We start from the raw sequence: 16,491 nt of genomic DNA, 5'->3' as shown, positions 1-16,491 counted from the left end.
AACATTTAAACAGAAAACAACATGCCAGGTTTTCTGGATATGCCCATTTACATTCGCACCCTTTAAGCTGTATAAATCTGGAACATTTTAATGTATCTTCCTTAAGCAGCTAAGCTGTAGCAAGTGTCGCGTAATTCCACTGAGTTTAAAAAAAAAAAGGCAAAACATGACTGCTGAACCCGCATTTCTTTATCAAAAGATTTACGCGGTGCAATTCTCGTTTGGGGTGTTAAATCGTGCATTTTCTTTCTTTTTCCTTAAGCTGCTAATTACATCCATCATTTCAATCTAATTATAGAGAATTAATTGCTAGTGAATTAAAAAAAAGAATTAAAAAGAATCGTTTGCCAGATTAGAGAGAATTAAAAAGAACATTTGAGTTTTGCTATTCGAGCTAAAAGCCGAAATGTTTTTTTTAAGGCGAATCTTGTTTCTTTGGCTTTGTATCTGATAAAAAAGAAGAAATGAATTGCCGAAGTGTTTCTTATTAAATTGTTATTTATTTTTTATAGGAATGATTACAATATTCTTAGGATAGGAAAAGGAATTTGTTGTTTCTTATTTCAAGATTATTAATTTTGCTTTATTTCTCTAATATTCCTTATATTATTAGCATTCCTTTTATTTTCCCTAATACGAAATATATTAGATGCCCAAAAAGTTTCTTTCTCATCGAGCTATGAATAGTCTTATCTGGTTCTGGTTATTCGAGAACAATGCATAATCATCTAACAAGATGGAAAATGTTTATCGCTGCGAAGTTTGGGTTCCGCGCTTACTGACGGAGACCAACCAAAAGCATCGCATATACTAGATACTTTAAACAATATTTTTTCCATTTATCAAAACCTTCTATTCTGATATATTAATTGTATTGTCATAATTTATTTTTATTTTTGTGAAACTTCACCGTATAAGTTTTTTCTTATTTTCTTTTTCTGGAGCTTTAGATTTTCTCTAGAAAAATAGCTAAGAAAACAAAACACATGAAAGCATTTGCTTGAAAATTTATTAGATAGCTACTTTAAATCGATACTTCTTTCTACTTTAGCTTCATCAGTGCCACAGATTTTTTAAATTTTGATGCCCTGAAAACATTTTTAAAACAAAATATGGTGTATAAGAATTTTTTAGCCCTCAAGAAGCATAATAAGAAAAAAACATTGGCACATTCATCAATGTGAAAATGCTCATTTTGATTACACTGTAAAAGTAAGTAAAGACGAGGATATATGGCGTCTTGGGTATAATATGATGTAACAATGAAATAATTCGAATCAGAACAGTGGCGTAGCCAAGGTACCTGGCGCCTTGAGTATAATGTGATGATGCAATAAAGTAATTCGGGTCAGAGCAGTAGCTTAGCGAAAGTATCTGACGCCTTGGGCATAATGTGATGATACAGTGAAATAGTTCGGGTCAGAGCAGTGGCGTAGAGTAAGTATCTGGCGCCTTCAGTATATTTTATTCCCACTTGCCACCAGTGATTTGAAGACAAAAAAAATTTTGCCCCTTTGTAATTTTAAAAAGAAATATTACATTGATAAAAGAGATTAAACAGGAATGTCATAATAATCATAAAATATTAATGCATTTTTGTCATTTCTTAATAAGTAACAAAAATATATTAATGTTTTATCTCTATGTTGCTCCCTAATACTGCGCTAGGGGCATCTATACCCATTCTTCCTTTGCCCCCCCCCCTTTAATCGTTACGCCACTAATCCTGTTTATACTGCTTCGTTCAGTAATGGCAGTGTGTTCGACTGTACACAAGAAGAAAAAGAAGTCGTTACGCCACTGGATCTGAGGCCTCTGAGACCGTGGATCTTAGTCATATAATTATGTCACTGCCCTCATTTCATTTATATGCTCTGAACAAAATACCAACTATCTTCATCGGCATCCGTAACAAATTCGGTGCCCACCTGTGTCTCCCCCACGCTCTGCGATTAAATGACCTCTTGTTTTTGTCTGTTTACAGCCCTGCGGATCGACAATATGGAGGCGAGCGAAGTGATGCCGATTGCCGAGGGCACAGAGCTGACCTTGGCCTGTATGATCCAGGGTTCAGAACACATGAAAGTGAAGTGGTTCAAAGACGGCTACCCCGTTCACGTGCATACGGGGGATAGGAGTATGTGGACGACAATTGTGCCCAAAAACTCGCAGGAGCAATATACCGCCCTCTTGGGTTTCGACCGAGTGGCCGCACTGGACACAGGTAGGTTGAGATCAGATATGGTAAAAAAAGTTCCGTTTATTTTTTATGTTTGGGCCTTTTTATTGTTAGTTGCAGTCATATTTGTGAAGAATAAGCAGTTCGTATTTTATCGTATGTAATAGTGGATTTAACCGAATGATGCTGCGTTTAAAGTATTTCATTCAATTTAATTATTGCAGTTTATCCACGATTTATTGATTTAATTTTATAGATCCATTTGATTAATCAGAAATAATATTGATTTCTAGCAGCATACTTAATCTTGCTTCTATGCAACACAAAAAATATAATGCAAAAAATATAGCGCATATTTTTAAGGAAATTTATTCTTAATGTTAATTTAATTAAATGATTAAAGTTGATGAGAATGTATTATTTAGTACTGCTATTAAAACATTACTTGAAAAGATTTTTTGCGCGCTTTTACTTTAGATGACAGATTACTGTCGATTTTTTTCAGCGTTTTTCAAAGAATAATTATTGCATTATAAATAGTTTCAGTTAAAAATGACATAATTTTACAGTGCAAATAATGCGCAATTTTAAGTACAGATGAATTCATTCTTGACTGTATTATTATTTCTTTGTTAACACTCTATAAAGAAAATATCTACATTTTATTTTCGTATTATCTAAAACTCGACAACTTTTACATGTACTTTCTTCATCTAAATGCAATTTTCAAAATATTGAGTCTATTACTTACTTTCTGTACTTAATCTCTTTATTTAAACTATTATTTCATTATTAAAAAACATCGTTCTTTTTTCTTTTTTTCTTTTTTTTTTTTTGACATAGAATACTAACATGGATATTCTAAAATATCAATATAGGGAAAGATCTCAATATTTCTTACTGCTAAAAAGTTCTCAACTCCTAGTACATCCATCTGAATGCCAAAAACCTGTAGGATTTCAAACTATAATATTTATGACAGACATTCGCTTTGTGTTTGTGTAACCTTCCATGGAGAATCTAAAGCTATTATAAGAACATCTAAAACATATACGATATTGAGGCTGACCAACAGTCAAAAAAATAGCAAATAATTTCAACAAAATAGTTGATATACCACTTTTAAATCTTACGTATAATGCTATTCTGAAAAGATGAATGACGCTTTTTTTTATTATTATTAAATTCGTTTCAATTTTCGAAGCCTTGAATTTTATTTACTTAAACGAGTATTAAAGTGGCATAAAATGGAACATGATTTTTCATCTAAAATGTTTCCATTTTGGATTAAATGCTATAAAAAAAGGATAGGTTGTCAAACGGAGGATTTTCAAGGGAATCCTGACTGTATTTATATATATTTCATTCGGAGGAAATTTAAAGAAATCTTCAACTAGATCGCTGCAAAAAAGTTCGCTATAAAGCATGCATTTGTCTACCAGTATTTGAATAAAGCCGGTGAAAAGTACAAACAGAGAATAGAACCCTTATCTATGCATTTTCTCTTCATGTTCTTTTGTCATACCTTGTTTTCACTCCATATACCTACCATTAACAATTAGATCGCCTGATTCCATTACTTTTTCCTACAACTTCAATAAATTTTTATTCACTATTCCTTTAGCAGATTCCACAGATTTGAACAACTAAACTCTTTTTCCCTCTAAGGTACCTTCACTTGCCAAGTAACGGACTGGGGATTTGTCCGAAACAGCAGCCTCTACGTATACGTCATGGCGGCCCCTCAACCCCAAGTGACCCCCATGACCGCCACCATCCAACTCGGTTCCTCTCTTGTGGTGACCTGTCTCTCCAAGGACGATGTTTTCGGTAACTTCGGATATACGTGGTTGAAGAATGGCCGCGTCCTCAACCCTAGCACCGAGTCCGAAATGGCGGAGGATTTGTTCCCGGCCGGGAGCAGGATACTCCTGAGAGAGGCCGTCTCGTCCTCCATGTATTCATGCATCATCACCAGTTCAGCCGGATCCACGCGGAAAGACAGTATCATTACAGTAATAGACAAAGACAGTAAGTGCGAATTTCAACGCCACTGGTTGCCTCTGTGTCTTGATATAAGCAATATGGAAATCCCCTATCACTGGGAAGAGATACATTTGTAGAAAGAAAAATAAATGATAAGATATTCTTTTCACGCCTTCTTTTCCATTTGACGAAGCATGAAAAGAATGGATCTGAACCCGAAAAAAAAGAAATTTAAATGCCTGCCCTGTTAAGTATTTTAGAAGGCCGAAGGAACTATTAAAATAAAAAAAAACCTACAAATAAATAAAGGTAGAGGCAAAAATGATCGATTTAGGCATTATCTGATCCTAGGCAGTGTATTATAATGCATCCCTTCTTTAATAAATTATTTTATTCAATTTCACTTTTGGGCTGCGGTGGCCTGGTGGTAAGGTCTCGGTTTCGGAACCGGTGGGTTTCAGATTCGAGACCCGATTCCACCGAAAAAACCATCATGTAAGCCGCTCTGGTGCACATCTTCCTGCACATGTGGTGTGAAAGTTTGAAGAGGGCCTGCCAGTTCAGGTGTCCTCCTCGTCATCTGACCGCAGTTCAAAATTACAAGGTCTGATCCAAAATAGTCCTAGTGTTGTTTTAAAACGAGACGTTAATTTAAGTGTTAATAATAATATAACACTTCTTTAATATAAACATTTTCACTTTTTATTTTAAAAGTGAAAATGTTTTGTTATATTTACCTCTCCTTTTTTTAACTTAATCAAACATATTAAAGACTTATCTCCTGTTAATTTTTCCTTTTGCTCACCTTTGATAGCTTATATATTTATTACTAATAGTTTTTGGTGATCAGTTAGTTTGCCGGTGATATTGTTTATATCTAATGTTGATTAAATCATGCCCTTGATTCGATGAAACTATCAAATATTAAAGAAGTGTTATTTTAACCCTTTCTAGGTCTGTGTGAAGTATGCTTCCCAACAAATTTATCAATCTTTGTATGAAATTATGTAGGTTGGCATAAGTTCTAACAATTTTTTTTAGAAAGACAGAAACTTAGATGCTTCAATTCTTTATTTTACACAAAATGATGTGTCTTGATTTGTTACTTAATTATTAATTAACCAAATTAATTAATTAATCAAATTAAATTTATCTAATAAGCTAAATGAATCCCTTTTCTTATTCTAATTCCAAGCCTAAAAATATTTTAACATAATATGACTAGAAAAAATGGCCCTTTAAAGGGTTAATTGTTTTACTTAATTTCTGTTTATTGTGTAAATAAATCTTTCTAATGGAAACCTGTACCCATAATTTCATAGTTCTATTAAAAATGTAAATATCCAATTCATTTATTTTCTGAATTTCATGTAATGTGACTTCATTTTTTATCCGTCCTGTAAACTACGCAGATACTAGAGTCCTTGCTTAGCTTCCAACAATGGAAGAAAACCACACGATTAAATATTTGTCGAAACAATGAAAACGGTTTGAATTTCAAGGCAATTGTTGTTGGTAATCTATTGTTGGAAATTAGACAAATTTTTTTAAGAAACAAATATTTTTTTTAAAAAATTGCTAAATTCAGGAAAAGTTCGTCCTACTATAAAAATGCTATCATTAGAAAGCCAATTTTTAAAATGTAATGTAAAATTTATTTTTCTGCAGTGATGTTTTTGGAAGATATCGCTTAAAAACAGCAGCTTAATTTAAAATTTCAAAAAAAAAATTGAATTGCTCCGAGGAGTATGCACCCCAAATTTAGGAACTCATTATCAGTATCATTAAAAAGACAATTTACATAACTTTGAAACGGTGTAAAATTTTATTTTGTGCAATCATATGTTCAGAAATTAATACGAAAAAACCAAAATCAGATTTAAGTTTTAATTAATTAAAATTCTAATTAAAAAATTTTAAAAATCAATTAGAAATGCGCATTACCAACCTCCAAAGTATATATGTGCCAAATTTAATATCTGTAGATCAAACGGTTTGGACGGTAAAGTTCAAACACAAACACTCATTTTTAGCATTAGAATAAATAATTATAATACTATACTGCATATGCGTTTGTATACAATTGTATTTAAGCAAAAATTAGGTATGTCTAAATAAAGCAATATGTGAGAGAATGGTGTGAAACTGATCAACTAACTTCGCAAAATGTTAATATTATTCAAATATTTTATGATTCATAGAATTTGCATTTTTATTTCTAAATTTATTTATTTTGCAATTTTAATTATAATATATTTTGATCTAACACCGTGCTTCCCCTCTTTATTCTCGGCCACGGAAATCCCCTACTCAGGAGCAAAAGAAAAATAGAAATGAAACTTGTTTCGAAACCAGAATTTATTAATCGTTTGGTAGCACAGTTTACGATTCAAACCAGCAGGTGGTTCTGCGATTGTCAGAATGATACGTTCACTAGGATGAGACACTGAGCAAATAAACATCCTGCAAATGTTCAGTGTGACATTTTTCATTCAGACTCTTAACTGTCTGATGAGGAATCACAATTTTTTATAGTATTAAATAAAATTTGTATTCGTGTTCTATCATATTATTATAATTGTTACTTAAAGCTCCGATAAATGTGCTTTCTAGTCTGGCAGTTACATTTTTCATTGGAAGGCGACATATTGAATATTTGTGAGTAATTACTCAACTCAATATCTGCATCAGCAAGCCAACAATAGAGCCATCTGTTGGTTTAATTTGTTAATTGTGGTATCAATAAGTCCTGGTTTTGTGACTAAAAATTCCGATTTGATTTCCATTCTTTACCAGCAAATGGTATTTTTCTATTACATCATTCAATTGCAAATCAATAATTTTTAAATTTGTTCGAACTTCTTGACTCATGAATCAGCTTTAATATACAAAACTTAAAAACAGATCGTTTTCTGCAATGCGAAAATTTTCCATTTTTTTTTTTTATCGTTAATAATCTGGTGATAGTTATGTGGTAGAATTCAGCTTGAAATTGAATTATTGTTATTAATATATAGTTTTTATCGAATAATAATTCAGTAATATTTAATATAAATAATTAAATTCATTAATAAGAATTAATTAATCAAATCCTTATTAGAATTATTTGAATGCAATAAAACGAATTCACGCAATATTTTATTGTTCGAGATGCAAAATTATAATATTTATAAGATAAAATTAAAATTTATTTTCTTTAACTCATTTAATATTGTAGTTATTATATTTTGCCATTCGCAGTAATGAATGAACTTGGAATTTTTTCTTGATTGCAAACACGAAGGAAATTTTCTGATAAATTAAATGCACACTTACATCATGCAATGAAAACCTGCTGCTCGAAAGGAAATGCCAGATTCCCATTCATGAGAAAAAAGAAATCGTTTGGTAATTAATTCTACTTGAGCGTCGGCATAACTCTGTTTGAGTTGATCGGTCACAAGAAAAACAAATATTATGTAATCCATTCTGACATTCTTTTAGGAAAAGTTTGTTTACTCACATTCCTAGAATTAAAAAAAATTATTCTTCAAAACTTGTTCTGACGAAGCTAAAAAGGTTAATTCGTTTTCTGTTCTGCTTAGTTTTACTGCTTTTTTTTTCCTTTCCTTTATTTTAAATTGAAATTGAAAGTATTATTGTAATTTTAAATTCTAATTTTCATAAAGTGAAGAGGATTTTCGAATTTTTTTTTTAAAAAATTACATAGAAAAGGAATCAAATATTTAACGGAAGGATTAATTTTTTTTAAACTTTAAATAACGTGAATATTTTTCCCAGTTGAATATTTATATATAACAAACTATATAAATAAACTAATTATATGAAACAAACAAAAATGAATAAAATTTAATTAATCAACTATATGGTAGCATTAGTTATTATTATAAAAATTTTAACTGCATTATAACCAATATTTTACTAGTTCTTTGTGCTATTATCAAATTTTATCAGGAATATAATTTTTGCCATTCTGTCAACTGGAATAAGAATTAACTGTAATAACAACAAAATGATAAATTTCTTGATTTTGACAGAGTTACATAGTCTTTTCCCTGCCTTATTACCATCCAGTATAAATCCAACATTTAGTGCTGTTCCATTAAATAATGTTTTAAGTTAAATGGGATTTTCTATGCAATTATGCATTATTATGCAATTCTATAAATATTTAATTGTAGAAATGAATCAGTAACAGAATTATTTCTTTGCAATTCATTTAAAGTGTTTCATTATCTTTGCCGTAGGATCTACCCCCTGCTGTCCCGCTGAGGATTACTTGAAAGTAAGATGGACGCAGACCGCTACTAACACAGAAAATATTCAACTCTGTCCAACTGGTTATACAGGTAAGGTTACAGTCACTCATTTAGAGCTCTAGTGGAAAATCAAAACTAATGTAATGGACTATAATTGTTCGATAAACCTACTAGACCACCACTAGACCGTATCCAGGTAAATTGTTATTGCCAGTAACCTTTGTCTGGTGTTTACACAAAGTTTCATTCACATGTGTCTATATGACTATGTTTGACATTTCGAATCTGTTAAATGCAAGGTGGCCATAAAATAACTTTCCCAGTTTTGCAGCATTTGCAGCTAAAACGAATGAACGAAATGAAAACACATTTCATATACAGATTGTGAAAAGCACGAAAATATGAATTCCGCAGAAAAAAAATTAGTACTAAAAGTTGTCGATAGGTGAAATATTAGCGCTGTGGGAGTACAGTTAAGACTGAATTCATGAAACTCACAGAAAATAATCTTTTATTCATCAACATTAGGAACTCTTGGAGGCCGCGCAACATTTTCAATACGCTGATCTTCCCTGCGTACAACATATTGCATACTGTGAATGACGTTCTGCACTGCTGCGTGTAAACTGTCCGTTTCGAAGTTCATAACCGTCCGTCTTATGTTCTATTTCCAGACATGCAGGTTTGCAAAAGAGCAGCAGCGACATTACATTGTCTAGTATAGAACAGTTGTACCAGTAAAGCATGCTGTGGTAAGGTAGGGTCCATATTAAGCACGCATCAATAGTGAATCATGAGCAATAGTCAAGTAAGGAACTGCAAATAGATCATTTTCTCTTCTCTTTTTACAAGGAATGCATGACGTTGCTGTTACGCAAGCACAAGGAACTTTACGTAATCCATCTCGATATGCAAATTTCCTCGTTCGCATGTGACAGCAGCGCCAATATTTCTTCTATCGGCAACTTTTATTTCTTTTTTTCCGCATAATTCATCTTCCCATGCTTTCCATAATCTGTATATGAAATGTAGTTTCATTACTTTCATTCGTTTTAGCAGCAGATGCCTCTAAACTGGGAAAATTATTTTATGGCCACATTGTATTATGATTTCTGAAAGACGGATAAGAAAGAATTTTCTGCAAAGGTGAAATATTTTTATTTTTTTCTTTTCTGAAAAGAAAATTGCCTTTGGAAAACAAAACTAACTTTGATAAATGTCACAGGGACTCTACATCTTCAGTTAGAGCAGTTTGTAAGTGGTCTGGTGACTTTCGAAATTGACATATGAACGCTGAATGGTCAGGACACGCTGTTGTGGTTAGAGAGACACACCATCCAAGAGATAGTGATTGATGATAAAAGTGTAGAGGAGAGTGAAATAACCAAAGATCTGACAATCTAAGTGACAGCTTACATAATATTTTACCTAAATATTTACACATGAGATAATTCTCTGCTAGATGGATGTTGCAACGGAACGCTGCGTTCAATGCGGAACAATTTTTGCAACACAGAATTAACAAATATAATCCAACCTAAAAACGTAATCATGTTGAAGAAAAATTACTTTGTAAGATTTAAAAGATACCCTTTTAAAGAAATTATATTAGAATTCTTTGATATCAAATGTGTGAAATTTATGGGAAATGCGTAATATGTAGTGAATAAAGTATCACTAACTATGTAATCTGTCCGGCCAGAACTTCCTCTTTTTCTTCCCAGCTCGAGAGAGGTACTTCTTCTAGTTTTTCTGTTAATTTTTCTTGTTTTGTTCTTTTTGTATGGAAATAAAAATCTACTCTTGTTCCTGTTAAGTGCCGTAACGTTTTTCGAAGCTCTGAACATTTAAGCAGATGAATCTCTTGCAAATGTAGATATTCAGGAATCAGTTTACTTTGTCTGTTAAGAAATGTTGATATGTCGATCAAAGGCCAGAAAGGTATTTTGAATTCTTAAAGTTTCTGCTCTTCCTCGCATAAAGCTTATGAACACAAAATAATTTATTCTATTAATCGTCAGTCATCGTAAAATTATTCATTCAAGTATTGTTTTCAGGTGATGTTCGTAGAAAGTGTGTTCCGGGCCCTAGCGAACATGGAGCTGTTTGGGAAGAACCAGATTTCTCTGACTGCTTCTCCGGTGGATTCGTTAGTTTGAAGAAAAAGGTAATATAACTTCTTGCTATTATTTTTATTTAATGGCTGTCAACTAATATCATAGACTATGTACTAAACCCATTCCTTTAATTCTGCCACTATTATACAAAGAATAACATAAAGTAATCGGAAATCTATTAATATCATCGCTTAAATGTAGATCATGTGTACAGAACGCGTGCTGTCTATTACAGAAACTGCTTAAAGTTTTTCTCATGCTTTTAGAATCACCCTGTATAATATACAATCCTTTACGCTTGATACTATGCAGTAGAACTCCGTTTCGTTAATAGAAAAGGATGTTTCATTTATCTGCATCTGTGTTATTTATCCATCTTAAGCGAAATATATGCTGTATCATTTTCTCTGTATTTATTTAAATAGGAAATTGTTTTATTATATTAAGACGTCGAGATTATCGGAAGAGTTGAGCTTTCGAGCACAAAGCTTACACCATAGGGGTATGAAACCTAATCCTGTACCAAGAACGATTAGTGTTTGCAGTATTAAACATCTTGGTACATCAATATAAAATATTTATACCATACTTTTACATACTTGCATTTAGTGTTCAATTCAATACTGGATGTCGTAAAAATATATACGTGATTTTGAAGGCAGATAATCCAGTTTCATAAACAGAAAAATGTCAAGTAACTTCTAAATCATGAGGTAGTGTTACTTTTTAGACAACCGCAGAATCTGCTGGTACTCCTTAATAGCACACATACATTGTACAATATTGTATGATATTAAATAACATTCGCAATAATGTACAATATTGTTAAGCTTTGAAATATATAATATCGCACAATATTGCAAAGTCTTGTTAAGCTTTGAAATATATAATATCGCACAATATTGCAAAGTCTTGTAAAGCTTTAAAATATATAATATCGCACAATATTGAAAAGTCTTGTTAAACATTGAAATATATATTATAATATCGCACAATATTATGCAACAGGCTGTGCTACCAGGGCTAATCTTGAGTGACTAATATACATCTATTCAACAGGTGGACACCCTGCGTTTAGGCTACCTTATAAGCGACACAACGGCCTTGCTTGTCCGTCTGAAGCGCTACCTGATGGCGAAGAAGATGAAGCTTCACTTCTGCGAGGGCGAGCCCATCGTCGATGTGCTACAGGACATCAACAGCATAAAGCACGGAGACCGGAGGAACCAAGATGGATGGGCGGTAAGCAGTGATTTTGAAGAAATCCAAATGATCAAATACAACTGATACAATACAAGTGTTACTGATAAATGATGAAATACAAATATTCATTTTTTACTTTCTCTTGTATGAAATATAGGGAAAGTATGGCAATCGCCAAGTAATTCGAACTCAAGATTTTGACGAACCACCACGTGTTGGCCCTCCCTGAGTTGAAAAAATACATTTTTGAAAAATAATCATCTGTCTATCTGTGACAAAGATGAATGAAAAACGCTTTGAGCTAGACGATTGAAATTTGATATACGATCTTTACACCAAATTTGTAGATATCAACTTTTCAGCGAAATCCATTCAGAGGATGCCTGTCTGTCCGGCTGTTCGTTTATAAGTTAACATGATCATTGCAAAACGAAGAAAGAGAGATGGATAAAATTCGGTATACAGATTTAACATCTATAGGTGGAGTAGACACCTATCAAAGTTTTAGTCAAATCCAACAAAGCGTTGAATGTCTGTCAGTCCTGAATGTCTGTCAGTACTTCCTGAAGCATGCGAACTCAATGATCTAAATATGTCGAATTTGGAATGGTATTTTGTGACTGCAGTTGCAGTTTTGTGTCAAATTTCGGCGGGAAAATGCGTCTAAAATATATATTCACTTTTATTAGAGAGTATGAGAGATAGTTTGGGGGAACCACAGCCTCAATATGCAATATATTAAATTATAATAATGTACAGGTAATTTACAACAAATACGCAGTTTCCGTGTATTTAACGCAAATTTATTATCAAATTATTATTCATTTTTATTTTATTAAAAAGCATGGAAATTTGTTACAGAATTTAGTACATATTTTCTGCATTTATTCGCCCGACACTCGAGTTTTAATCTTTACTAACCTTAAAAGCTTCCCATGTGGAGATTGGATCTGACTTCTCGAGTGGATAAGGCTGTGAAATCGAATGATTTCCACTTGTATAACTGTACATATCTTCTATCTACCTTGTACTTTGGTCGGTGATGGTCATTAGGAATCCATTTTAGTCCTTGTTGTCGCTGCAACAGTCATGCAGATACCTTGTAAGCTTCGACATCAGGAATAACTGATATAACCTTTTGATAATGGGCAGATTTCCATAAAAATATTTTCAAGTGGGAAAAGAATAATTTTAGTGTCTCATGTAACACTTAAAAAAAATAAGAAAGCTTGAAAGAAGCATGCTTCTTTACTGATATTAGTACAGGCCGGACATTGCATTGTCATAAATAATGGAATCAATTACTGTTCACAGGATATACGTCAAATGCAGTGCTTCAATTTAATGTTGAAAAAGTTCGCGCATTTTGCATTGGCTCCCTTTATTGTTTGAAATCACATGACATGACATCATATTACACAGAGCAGATTAAGAATTGAATATCGTATTGAATGAAATTACAAAAATATAATATTATGTTTAAAATCCCTTTAACCACTTCACTAACCTGAAATAACTGCACTAATCTGAATGATAAAATTTAGGGTCCTTCATAGGGAAAGTAGAAAAAGTAGATAATCCATCCAATATTAAGTTAAATATCATTTTTTATTCACCGAAATAATGCTAAAAATCGTCTGCCATTTTTCATGACAATTTACTTTGGGAAATTTAAATAAATAAAAACTATTTTAATATCTATCAAAAATAAGTAATATTCTAAATTTTCATTCTCCAGAAATATTTACTGCAGATTTATTGCAGAATCTATAGATCTATGAATATAAATTTTGATTTGTCATTCAAATAATGGATAAACTGAACATTTATATGCAAGACACCTTCTTTATTTTCAAGGATTATTGTCACTCATCATCTTAGACAGTTTGAGAGTTATGCATATAAATTCTGACGCGTATTGGTTATACCTCACTTCATGGTTCAAAGATTTTTCATCTTCAATTAGTGGTCATGAGGCGGAATAATTTTTTTAGGTGTTCTTTGAACCACATGTAGATGAACAAAAATACATGGTTTATCACTGAAAAGTAAATAAATCTATCCGTTTTTGTTGTTTTGTTTTTGTTGCTTCAGAATTTCCCTTAAAAAAGGTCCGAACTATTATTACGTTTTGTATCTTATCATACATTCAGGAACGTGGCGACGAGGGTTGGCATGAAGATATCGGTGGCTTGTCGCCAATCTCGGGAAATACCACGAAGGCAAATGATATTGACAATAAGGGTATTTTTTTAAGGTAAAATATAGTCCAAGAGGAGAAACAAATATCCCAAAGGCTTTTTTCATACATTACATTACTAGAGTCATTAAAAGTTTTTTCTGGGGAATATCTTATTTTTTCTATGTTAAATGCAGCATTTATTCGTGTAAAAGATATGCCTTTATTAAAATCTGTTTGATTTAAAAGCTATTTGATTATAATTTATTTTTATATAAATTATATTAATAGCACAAATTATTTATAGTTATATTTCAATATTATTTTATATTTCTTCAGCATGTCCGCCCGTCATATGTGTCAGAGAACAACCTCCATTTCGAAACTCGATAAAATCGGGTTGCGTGCAGATACGGTGCACATAAAATCCAGGTGTCAAAAGTCCTTTCATTTGTGTAATAAGAAAGTAAGATCTAATACCTGTTCAGTGCCAACCTTATCATCTAATTGTAGATCAGAATTATGATGGCCAATCCAGAATAGCCCATTTTAGTTTTAAAATGAGACATTAATCTAATCGATCAATAATTTCATCTGGAATGAGTTTTAATAAATAGAAAATTTCTTTTACTGCTAATGTTATACGTAAGTAAACAAAAAAAAATGCTCAAACCGTCTTACATTAAGTAAATATATGTGTGAATGCAGTAATGTAATGAATCTTTAATGAAATTTATTAATTACCTAAAAATAAATTACTAAATTTACATATTTTGTAGGAATTATTATCATTATTTTTTTATTTGATTCTTTTAATTTTGAATTTGGACGTATTCTTTGCATTATCTAAGTAAACCATATTACTCATCTTGAAACATCTTCATGATATGCATTGCTCTTACTTGACCATAGCTTATGAAACATATAATTTTATACAAAAATTAGCTAACACGGGAGATACTCTCTCAGGAATATAAATTCAGTGGCGTAATGAATAAAAGCAACACCCGGAGCAGATTGGGGTTTTTTTTCCGATCTTACTCATCATTGAGTGCATGTCATTATTTTTAGATCCTTCAATATGCTTAATTTTAAAAAAGGATACAAAAATTTTCTGTTTTATCTACAAGTCCCCCCCCCAAGATAACCCTTTCAGGCTTCAATATCGTTTTATCCAAGCTCGCTATACGTCTGTAGTAATTAGGAATACAAACAAAAACGCCTTTGACGTACCTGTACTTGTTGAAGGCCTTACAAGTACTTTTTGGATTTTTTTTTTTTTTTAACATTGAATGTGAGAAAATTTTGAAAGTGTGTTTAAAATTACTTGAAATGATCCTGGTACTATAAAACTGTACCATATAAATCGAAGAAGAAAATCGAAGAGCTTCCAAATGTGCTTGCTTTATGTAAAAACATCCGCGTGCGTTCTATTAATAAGGACAGAAGCGTTCTGTGATATGGAATGCGGCATTTGAATCTGAGCTGGGGTATGAGCTAGTAAACATGCAACCAAATCCTCAAGACTTGCATTTTGTTAATCATTTATTGATTACCTAACTCTTTTTAATTTTGTATTTGTTGTATTATGTGAATATCTAAATAAATATAATTATTCTAACAAAGCAAAATTGTGTCATAAAAGTAATTTTAATCTCTAAAGCAGTCTTCAAAATGTGAAGCTTATTCAACAAATCAAATCAAAATCCCCATGTCATAAATTTATCAGCCATTAAATGTTTTGCGTTCTCTCTAATTAAATGGCATATCTCGTTTCGGAAATGTACTGTCTTATTGATACAATAAAGTAATGAATAAAGACTGCTTCAGGTTTTTGTGTTTTATGTGTATTTTTTGTGTCAAGATACAGAGTATCTGGATGATGAAATTTCATTTTATGAGTTTGATCATTTTGGCGATAATTCGATGCTTATATGACGAGGCACGAGCACGATGATTAAAAGTTTTAATTGTTGCATGAATATATATCTAGTATTGCCTATTTTTTGTTCATATAAATTATTACTATCTTAATATTTGCTGCTTTCTTGATTATTTTCTAGATTTTCCTTGATATTGCATCCGCTCTGCTGGAATCGCCAATCCTGATCAGGAAACATTACGTGAGATTTTTTTTTCTTTTCTACTTTTGCAGTAAATTCGATTGTCAACATATTTAAGCCATTTCATATTTAACAATCATGATGAAAATCCATAGTTTTGCATTCATAACTGTAACTAAAAATTACTTTATGGATTCTCATAGAAATGCAGTTGTTCACATCAAAATGCCTGTTAAAATACAAAAAAATATTCATCACACAATTAGCTGAATTGTTTCATAATAGTAAATATATATTTAAATTCATATTAAATCCTTAAACTATGCCAATGAGATAAATTTCCATTTTCAGTCATTCCAAGTGATACATTTCCCACCTTTTCTTTTCTCTTTTATAAACTTTCATACCGAGTATTGTTTGATTCTTTTTATTCCTTTGAAGGTTTTCACTGGTGACAAATTTAATTCAAAGATTCGAACTTAAAAATCAAAAAATGGCATTACAA

The 16,491-nt window shown here is 31.8% G+C and overlaps 1 protein-coding gene across 2 annotated transcripts in view; it reads left to right on the top strand.

Moving 5' to 3' along the window:
• The window catches only part of LOC129965565 (uncharacterized), a 240,866-nt gene that overhangs the window by 189,382 nt on the left and 34,993 nt on the right, over positions 1–16,491 (top strand). For both annotated transcript variants that reach the window (XM_056079567.1, XM_056079568.1), the window contains exons 7-12: positions 1,985–2,224; positions 3,848–4,210; positions 8,413–8,514; positions 10,482–10,591; positions 11,601–11,783; positions 15,987–16,046. In XM_056079567.1, the coding sequence (XP_055935542.1) occupies positions 1,985–2,224; positions 3,848–4,210; positions 8,413–8,514; positions 10,482–10,591; positions 11,601–11,783; positions 15,987–16,046 (1,058 nt within the window). The remainder of the gene's footprint in view (positions 1–1,984; positions 2,225–3,847; positions 4,211–8,412; positions 8,515–10,481; positions 10,592–11,600; positions 11,784–15,986; positions 16,047–16,491) is intronic.

The sequence above is a fragment of the Argiope bruennichi genome, chromosome 4 (genome assembly GCF_947563725.1).
Source record: "Argiope bruennichi chromosome 4, qqArgBrue1.1, whole genome shotgun sequence".
In the NCBI taxonomy this organism is placed as follows: domain Eukaryota; kingdom Metazoa; phylum Arthropoda; class Arachnida; order Araneae; family Araneidae; genus Argiope; species Argiope bruennichi.
The sequence above is the reverse complement of the archived record's forward strand: the minus strand, read 5'-3'. Positions and strand labels throughout refer to the sequence as shown.